The 10,000-nt window shown below is 49.7% G+C and overlaps 1 protein-coding gene across 1 annotated transcript in view; it reads right to left on the bottom strand.

Annotated features, from left to right (window-relative positions):
• The window catches only part of tanc1a (tetratricopeptide repeat, ankyrin repeat and coiled-coil containing 1a), a 71,544-nt gene that overhangs the window by 50,638 nt on the left and 10,906 nt on the right, over positions 1-10,000 (bottom strand). Inside the window, exons 3-4 of the mRNA XM_077016053.1 lie at positions 5,365-5,589; positions 3,387-3,473 (exon numbers count right to left, since the gene is read on the bottom strand). Of these exons, the coding sequence (XP_076872168.1) occupies positions 3,387-3,473; positions 5,365-5,589 (312 nt within the window). The remainder of the gene's footprint in view (positions 1-3,386; positions 3,474-5,364; positions 5,590-10,000) is intronic.

Here is a 10,000-nt window from a genome sequence, read left to right as displayed (position 1 = left end):
ATGAGCCATTTGTGCTTCTGGAAGGAGACCTTCTCCAATGTTCTTACCAACACAGGGTTCACGAGGGGAGGAATGACATGACTGAGGTCACACGAAACATGACCACAGCTGCAAACCCTGCTGCGTTAAAGTGGTGCGGCCTCTGTGGCTCCCTCCGGTGGCTCCTGAATAACAGCGCCCATCCTACTCCTCGTCAACGGCCGAGGTGACGCGACCTGCAACGAGTCCCTCCACCCAGTCTTCTCCAAAAGTTCAGCGTGGACAGCAGGCACTCTCTCTTGGGCTGCCGGCTTTGTAGATGTTGGCAGCTCGAGACTGAGACGTGAAGCCTCCTCACAGAGGAAGAGGAGTAGCAGCCTGGCTGAGCTGAGCAGGCAGGTGGCGCCCTGCTAACTCCAGATGGGAGTTAATGCACGAGGATATGGGGACCCACTTGAGAGGAGTTTGAGAAGTCGAAAATTAGGTGAGAGACAAACTCCACCGAAAAACAAGGACGCGGTGTGATGGATGTGAAACACCACTTTTAGGGAGTACCCAAGAACCCAAGTGCCGCCCTGAATGCTAACAGCGCCCCCTTGAAGCGAGTACTCAATCTGCTAAGTGTATGTGAGTGAGTCCCAAGGCAAAAATAAATGAACTAATTAAAAAAATAAAGGTCCCATGAGGTGGCAGACACAGACGATCTAACCAGCAAGCTAGAAGATGCTGTCGAGCATGGCGTGGTATTTAGCAGGACCACACCCTCCTCCATGGACAGTGAAGGCCATTAGTGGTAGAGATCTGAGATGAGACAAGTAACTTTTTATCAAAGTCAGAAGAAAAAGACAAAAGTGTTTACTGCTGTGGCATAATGATGGACCTCAAACTTGTGAAATAACTACATTATATTGTACATTATATTATTATATTTCACCTACATGGTACGGGAAAATTCAACAAGGAAACAAACAGTTTAACTGCAAACCGACAGAAACAGGAACTTCTTCACCACTTTAATTTGATGAGAACTTTCAGATCTATTTAATTAAGGAGCTGGCTGTCATGTACAGTGACGGGGCACAATAATAAAACCGCCCATGAGACCAACATGATGGTGGACACCACACGTCACTGGTGCCTGGGGCAGGAACATAAGAGATGCAGTAGCATGTATTAAGAGCCCCAGTAGTGCATATGACCCTCATCGCACTGTGCAGTAGGACCTTTATTATGAAAGGGGATCTGCTGGACTTGCTAATATACAGTATTATGACACCGCAAGTATGTATCGGTCCAGTCCAGTAAACTGTTTTGATTATAATCCCAGATCATTCATCTGCTTTCCATTTCCTTTGGCTGTTCAGCAAGTTTGTGCTGGACAGCGACGAGCTTTTGCACCAACACGCCAAACGTTTCTGCCACAGAATGACAAGTACAATTACAGCGTACGGTTTCCAGGGGTTATTTTTGCGTCTAATGTCAGAAACACGCGCGGTGAGCCCAGGCTAGCCAGCGACGGGCCAGCAGGAAAAGACGCGGCATTAATGAGGAAATTCGGTGAGACTTGATGGGCCTCAAGACGAAGGAGCACACTGTGAAAATCATTAGCGCTCATTAGACCTGAATCAGAGAGACTGCTGGGAAAACGCTGGTCATCGCTCAGAGGATGACACAGAATGTTGCCATAGCGATATGTCTGCGCCTCCAGAAAAAAAAAAAAGACTAGTAAATATTATTGCCATAAATATCGAACAGGATTAAACACAGGGGGGACAATTTCATCTGCAGTTAAGGACGAGGCTACAAATCTGGAGAACCTCACCCAGGACATTGTGGCTTGGAGTCGGTCTGCGAGTTTGGACCGAACAGCAGTTATCGAATCAGCTGCAGTAAGTGAACCTTACCAGTGAGTGAGAACCTTCCCACCAACACAGCTGCAATTCATATGAACAACACAGCTGCTATTTATAGCAAGAGAACAGAACAGACAGGCCCGGCAGTGGTGAGAAACGTTCCTGTGATACAAAACACAATCACAACCCGAACTGTCAGAGGATGGAGGACGGAGCTTCAGAACGTTTGTTCACGCGCAGTAGTAGGAAGCAATGACATCACTAATGACATCACAAAACTCTTTCTAACATTCTAAAAAGCCGGATCCCCTTTGAGGGCAAAAAGATCAAAAAGAGTCAAACTCCCAGAATCCCTAGTCTTTGCCTCTGACCCCTGTAGTGTGATTCAGGCGACGGGTGGTTCCAGGTGTGGAGAGGAACAGGTGTGGCATCACTCTGGTGGCAAACATTCAGAGATGGTGAGAGAGAGAGAGAGAGAGAGAGAGAGAGAGAGAGAGAGAGAGAGAGAGAGAGAGAGAGGGGAAGAAGAAGAGGGAGGTATAGAGGGAGAGAGAGGGAAAGGGAGAACAGTTCCATGGACCTACGTGAGGGGCATGGCTGTTTCTTACCACACACTGTGAAATGACAGAAGTTTGATGGCTTTCAAAGATTCGACTGCAGACGTAAGTGATGGTATATAATTTCAGGAAATAACAGCACGGGCAGAAAGACTGAAATAGGCCATGAGCTGCAGAACAGACACTCCAAAAACAACACAACACATTTAAAGCAGCACACGTGACAGCGTGCGTGTGCCTGAGCGCTTACACGTGAATACATTTGCATGTGTCTGTGTGTGCCTGCGTATGTATGTGTGTGTATGCACCCATGAAACACTCCAGAGGTCTGCTGTATTGTAAGAGGAGCTTCCTCTTAAGCAAGTTACTCAAACGATCTAGTGTAACTCAGCTTTAACACACGCACACGCGTGCGCGCACGGGCACACACACACACACACACACACACACACACACACACACACACACACACACACACAGCGATGGACAGATAGGAGAGACAGAAGGAGAGAGAAACAGAGGGGTAAAAGAGGGATAAAGGAAATTAAATGTGTCAATCCTTCCTCTAAAGTCTTTGCTCCAGCTGACAGAACCACACCTCACTACAGAACCACACCTCCCTCTCCATCACCACCCCTCACTACAGAACCACACCTCCCTCTCCATCACCACCCCTCACTACAGAACCACACCTCCCTCTCCATCACCACCCCTCACTACAGAACCACACCTCCATCCTCTCCATCACCACCCCTCACTACAGAACCACACCTCCATCCTCTCCATCACCACCCCTCACTACAGAACCACACCTCCATCCTCTCCATCACCACCCCTCACTACAGAACCACACCTCCTAAAAGCATAATGGCATACAAACACACACACACACACACACACACACACACACAGCACCGAGAGTCTTGCACAGACACACGCAAATCCAGCTGAGATGAAGCTGAAAAGGTTTCAGCTTTGAGGAAGAGGATGGTCTCACCTGAAGGTTGGTTGCTCCTCAGGGCCCAGCTGTCTGGATCCCCTGGAAAATGAGGGCTCTCCACGTACCAGGGCCTCCTCACCAAACCTGCAGAGCCACACATACACACCGACCAGCCCGACAGAGAGGGGAACAGATGAGAAGAGAGGAGAGGAGAGAGGGAGGAGTCAGAGAGGGAGACCGAGAGAGAAAGAGAGAGAGAGAGAGAGACAGACAGAGACAGAGAGAGAGACAGCCCTTACTGAGTTAAATCTTTCCAGATGGGATTTTAAAGTGGGTGATCTGAATCTGTGGGCTGTGTGTGTGTGTGTGTGTGTGTTTTAGTCTGGCCGCTAATGTGAGTCGCTGTCCTGTGCCTCCCAAGCAGATTCCTGCGTGTTTGAGGTGGCTGTGATCATGCGGCTGTAACTGATTCAAACGCCTTCAGACATTCAAACGTTCCTGCGTGCTAGCCCCATGCTTTACACACACAGCTGATCCAGCCTGTTTTGGTGTGTGTGTGTGTGTGTGTGTGTGTTCGACTTTTCTAACTAGTTCCATCATAAAGCTTCAAAGACGTCATGGCTTTGAAGTGCACATTTATACACACACACACATCAGTAAAAACAAGACACGATGCACAGAAGCAACAGTCTGCTCCGTATCAGAGAGCACGGGGAGGCAGACACAGGCTGCCCCTTTGATGCAGACTAACACTGCAAGAGCTGGAGCAGTGGTCTGCACTGCCACCTGTGGGGAGTAAGGTGTAAGTGCAGCTCTAGAGCTAAGGCTAACGCTTTCCATCAGCTTCACCTGCTGCCGTTGGGAGGGGGCTGGAAAGGTAGCAGAGGATGCAGTTGTCATGGTACTGCTGCAATCCCGACCCCAGAGAATCCACCAGGCCTGGAGTCCTTCAGGAGCCCTGACTACACCCGGGTTCTGTCCTGAATACACCCGGGTTCTGCCCTGACTACACCCGGGTTCTGCCCTGACTACACCCGGGGTTCTGCCCTGACTACACCCGGATTCTGCCCTGACTACACCCGGATTCTGCCCTGACTACACCCGGATTCTGCCCTGACTACACCCGGATTCTGCCCTGACTACACCCGGATTCTGCCCTGACTACACCCGGGTTCTGCCCTGACTACACCCGGGTTCTGCCCTGACTACACCCGGGTTCTGCCCTGACTACACCCGGGTTCTGCCCTGACTACACCCGGGTTCTGCCCTGACTACACCCGGGTTCTGCCCTGACTACACCCGGGTTCTGGCTGTGATCCAGCTCATAGCAGCCCGAGTCATGTGCTGACTCAAGGATTAGGTGGGTGAGGATCTGGGGACACAGAGGTCCTGCGCCATGGCTGTGTGTGTGTGTGTGTGTGTGTGTGTGTGTGTGTGTGTGTGTGTGTGTGTGTGTGTGTAGGCCTGTGTGTGGTCCACTCCAGATAAGACTCCTATTGTCTCAAAGAGCGACACCTCAAAGGAAATTAAAATTAGACAGGAAATCGGGAAAAAAAAATCTTTCAGCTGTAAGATGCTCCTTAATTCCTTAACCCTAGAACAGGCCATAAAAATCACAGCTCACCTTAGCAACAGCTCGAGGCTGCAATGAGCCTCTAGTTAGGCTGCTACAATGGCTGTGTGAATTTATATACATGACCAGTAGATGACACTGTGCTCACATGTATTTTAAGCATTTAGGCCCAGTATTAACTTCAGAGCTGTACACAAACTCTTAGCCATGCGAAATGTGTGCTGAGGGGTGAGCTCTGATGGGTGAGCTCTGAGGGGTGTGCTATGAGGGGTGTGCTCCGAGGGGTGTGCTCCGAGGGGTGTGCTCCGAGGGGTGTGCTCCGAGGGGTGTGCTCCGAGGGGTGTGCTCCGAGGGGTGTGCTCCGAGGGGTGTGCTCCGAGGGGTGTGCTCCGAGGGGTGTGCTCCGAGGGGTGTGCTCCGAGGGGTGTGCTCCGAGGGGTGTGCTCTGTGGAGAGGATATACCTGGGGACTTTGCGATGGGCCTGACAGGCAACACATAGGGCTGGCGGCTGGGGAGCATGGGCGAGGAGGGGAGGGAGAGGGACACACGCCTGGATAAACCCGGCCGGGGTGCCTCGTCCACGGGGTACGGCTGCACAGGGAGGGGCCCGCTGCCCACGGGGCCCGGCACGGCCAGACCCCTATGAAGAGACGTACAGTGGGAGCTGGGGCTGAGGAGCTCACCAGCTGGAGGAGAGAGAGGGGGGGGGGGGGGGGGGGGGGGGAGACACACACACACAATGAATGAGCGGTAACTGGGTCTTCACACAGTGCTAACACCAATAAGGAACAGAACAAATCTTCTATCACAGGCTAATCATGGATACCTGCTTCTCTATTTAATGATACCAGAGCACCGGTACAGTGTGTGTGTGTGTGAACAGCTTCGCTCTGGCAGAAAGAAAAAGAAGCTTTGCTTTAGCCTGGAGAAAGAGACAGGGAACACACCCCCCCCCCCCACACACACACACACACACGTACACCCCCCCACACACACACAAACACACGTACACCCCCCCACACACACACAAACACACGTACACCCCCCCCCCCCCCACACACACACAAACACATGGACACCCCCCCCCCCCCCCCCCAAACACACACACACACAGAACCCCATCCACACGACCTCCCTTGCACATATAAACACACACCATCATCACCACTCATCATTACCGACGGGCAGGAAATACACACACACGGTCTGCGTGGTATCGACTCTGTCAGCCAGTTAGAGCCACACTGCCCACACCCCACTCGACTGGCCAGGCACACAGCGCACCAGCAGAAGCTCACGTCTCCGCTCCCAACGTGCTCCCCTCGAGGAACCGGAGAGGAACTTAAGAGTCACGTTAGATTCCAAAGCAAACACACCAGCCTGCCTCTGTCGTCCAGGACGTAATGTAGATGTTTTTAATGCCTAGATGACAGGGCTAAAAAGGTATGTTTAGTACTAGACCGTGAACACTGACGACGGTCATGGCATCGAGAAAAACAGCATGTGTGCTGGTTAAAAATAAAAACACCAGGAGAGAGAGAGAGAGAGAGAATAGAAGTTGAAAAGAGATGTAAAGAGTAAAAGAAGACAGGGAGGTATGGAGAGAATGGAGATGTTCATGGATGTAAGGGTTAATGATGAGACAGGTCAGCATGTGCTACATCTCAGCTGTCCCGCCTCCTGCAGCCCAGCCAATCACAGCCCAGCCAATCACAGCCACTTAGGAGCGCCATCAGCAGGCAGGTGAAAATCACACGCCTGCTTTCTTTATGCTGTTGTCATTTAATGATTTCAATTATATTACTACCCCCACCCACCGAGATCCTATTCAGTGGAGATTAAATATTTATCTGGCTATAAATCACAGATATGTCGAACGAGTGCTGTGAGCTCATGAAAGACACGAGATGGAGCCCAACACGGACATATAAGAAATATGTGAAAATGATGACAGAGACACAGGTGGATTACAAATGTGACTGCAATGTGGTGAAAGTAACAGGCTTATTCGGCTGGTGGGAGTTTCTACTTCAGCATGAGGCTCTGAGAAACCCAAGCAGATCAGACTACACTCTGGATAACCCTCTCCAGATCCAGTGATGTCAGTAACGCGTTACTTAGTAACGCGTTACTCTAATCTTACCACTTTTTTCGGTAACGAGTAATATAACGCGCTACTATTTCCAGTCCAGTAATCAGATTAAAGTTACTTATCCAAATAACTGTGCGTTACTATTTATATTTTCCCTAGTAAAATATATATTTTTGCTTTCTTCTTGGCTCAGTTCTACTTTTGCGTCTGACCGTAGCGCTCGACTCCGCACGCTGCGCGCGACCCTGTGAGAGCGCGAGCACGTTTTACAAGTCATTCTGTGCAGTGTCCTCCCGTAACGATATGTGGTAGTATAAAGAAACACCCCTCAAAAACAGGGGAAGGAACATTTACCTGATGAATTTTAATGTTGCTTTGTGTTCCACGTTTGAAAAGTGCTGGAATTTTGACTAACGTCGCCTACTTTAAAATGCTTGAAATTGTAATGGTATTTCGTTTCACAAGCTGTCTGACTGAACTGGGGCGGGTTTCCCGAAACGTTCGTAGCGCTAAGTACTTCTTAACCTCGTACGTTTCATACGAGGTTACGAAGTACTTGGCGCTACGAACGTTTCGGGAAACCCACCCCAGTTCGCTTGTATTACGTTTACAAATAAATTTACAAATAATACCGCGCAGCTACACAAACGTAATGTGGCGAGTCTCGCCCTTTAAGTGACACGGGGGGGGGGGGCGACTGTGCTCGCCAGGGTTGCATTATCAATAAAGTTTCCCTCCTCGGGATTTTTGGATTAAGCAGTTTCTGCCTCGGTTACCGAACCTGCTTAAATACATTGTTACTGTTAAAAATGCACTTCCAATAAAGTGAGTATTGGAAAAATTTATTTTGCTGCTGAATGTAACTACTAAAGTAACTTGTAATCTAACGTAGTTACTTTTAAAATCAAGTAATATGTAACGTAACTAAGTTACTTTTAAAAGGAGTAATCAGTAATCAGTAATCGGATTACTTTCTCAAGGTAACTTAGCCATCACCGTCCAGATCAGACTGCACTCTGGATAACCCTCTCCAGATCAGACTGCACTCTGGATAACTCTCTCCAGATCAGACTGCACTCTGGACAACTCTCTCCAGATCAGACTGAACTCTGGACAAGCCTCTCCAGATCAGACTGAACTCTGGACAAGCCTCTCCAGATCAGACTGAACTCTGGACAAGCCTCTCCAGATCAGACTGCACTCTGGACAAGCCTCTCCAGATCAGACTGCACTCTGGACAAGCCTCTCCAGATCAGACTGCACTCTAGACAACCCTCTCCAAATCAGACTGTACTTTAGACAACCCTCTCCAAATCAGACTGTACTCTGGAAAACCCTCTCCAGATCAGACTGAACTCTGGATAACCCTCCCCAGATCGGATAACCCTCTCCAGATCAGACTGAACTCTGGATAACCCTCTCCAGATCAGACTGAACTCTGGATAACTCTCTCGAGATCAGACTGCACTCTGGATAACCCTCCCCAAATCGGATAACCCTCTCCAGATCAGACTGCACTCTGGATAACCCTCTCCAGATCAGACTGCACTCTGGATAACCCTCTCTAGATCAGAATGTACTCTGGACAACTCTCTCCAGATCAGACTGTACTCTAGACAACCCTCTCCAAATCAGACTGCACTCTGGATAACCCTCTCCAGATCAGACTGCACTCTGGATAACCCTCTCCAGATCAGACTGCACTCTGGATAACCCTCTCTAGATCAGAATGTACTCTGGACAACTCTCTCCAGATCAGACTGCACTCTGGATAACCCTCCCCAGATCGGATAACCCTCTCCAGATCAGACTGCACTCAGGATAACCCTCTCCGGATCAGACTGAACTCTGGATAACCCTCTCCGGATCAGACTGTACTCTAGACAACCCTCTCCAAATCAGACTGCACTCTGGATAACCCTCTCCAGATCAGACTGCACTCTGGATAACCCTCTCTAGATCAGAATGTACTCTGGATAACCCTCTCCAAATCAGACTGCACTCTGGATAACCCTCTCCAAATCAGACTGCACTCTGGATAACCCTCTCCAAATCAGACTGCACTCAGGATAACCCTCTCCGGATCAGACTGCACTCAGGATAACCCTCTCCGGATCAGACTGCACTCAGGATAACCCTCTCCGGATCAGACTGCACTCAGGATAACCCTCTCCGGATCAGACTGCACTCTGGATAACCCTCTCCAAATCAGACTGCACTCTGGATAACCCTCTCCAAATCAGACTGCACTCTGGATAACCCTCTCCAAATCAGACTGCACTCTGGATAACCCTCTCCAAATCAGACTGCACTCTGGATAACCCTCTCCAAATCAGACTGCACTCTGGATAACCCTCTCCAAATCAGACTGCACTCTGGATAACCCTCTCCAAATCAGACTGCACTCTGGATAACCCTCTTCAGATCAGACTGCACTCTGGATAACCCTCTTCAGATCAGACTGCACTCTGGATAACCCTCTCTAGATCAGAATGTACTCTGGACAACTCTCTCCAGATCAGACTGTACTCTAGACAACCCTCTCCAAATCAGACTGCACTCTGGATAACCCTCTCCAGATCAGACTGCACTCTGGATAACCCTCTCCAGATCAGACTGCACTCTGGATAACCCTCTCTAGATCAGAATGTACTCTGGACAACTCTCTCCAGATCAGACTGCACTCTGGATAACCCTCCCCAGATCGGATAACCCTCTCCAGATCAGACTGCACTCAGGATAACCCTCTCCGGATCAGACTGAACTCTGGATAACCCTCTCCGGATCAGACTGAACTCTGGATAACCCTCTCCGGATCAGACTGCACTCTGGATAACCCTCTTCAGATCAGACTGCACTCTGGATAACCCTCTCTAGATCAGAATGTACTCTGGACAACTCTCTCCAGATCAGACTGTACTCTAGACAACCCTCTCCAAATCAGACTGCACTCTGGATAACCCTCTCCAGATCAGACTGCACTCTGGATAACCCTCTCCAGATCA

This window comes from Brachyhypopomus gauderio, chromosome 8, assembly GCF_052324685.1.
Source record: "Brachyhypopomus gauderio isolate BG-103 chromosome 8, BGAUD_0.2, whole genome shotgun sequence".
NCBI classification, from domain to species: Eukaryota; Metazoa; Chordata; class Actinopteri; order Gymnotiformes; family Hypopomidae; genus Brachyhypopomus; species Brachyhypopomus gauderio.
The sequence above is the reverse complement of the archived record's forward strand: the minus strand, read 5'-3'. Positions and strand labels throughout refer to the sequence as shown.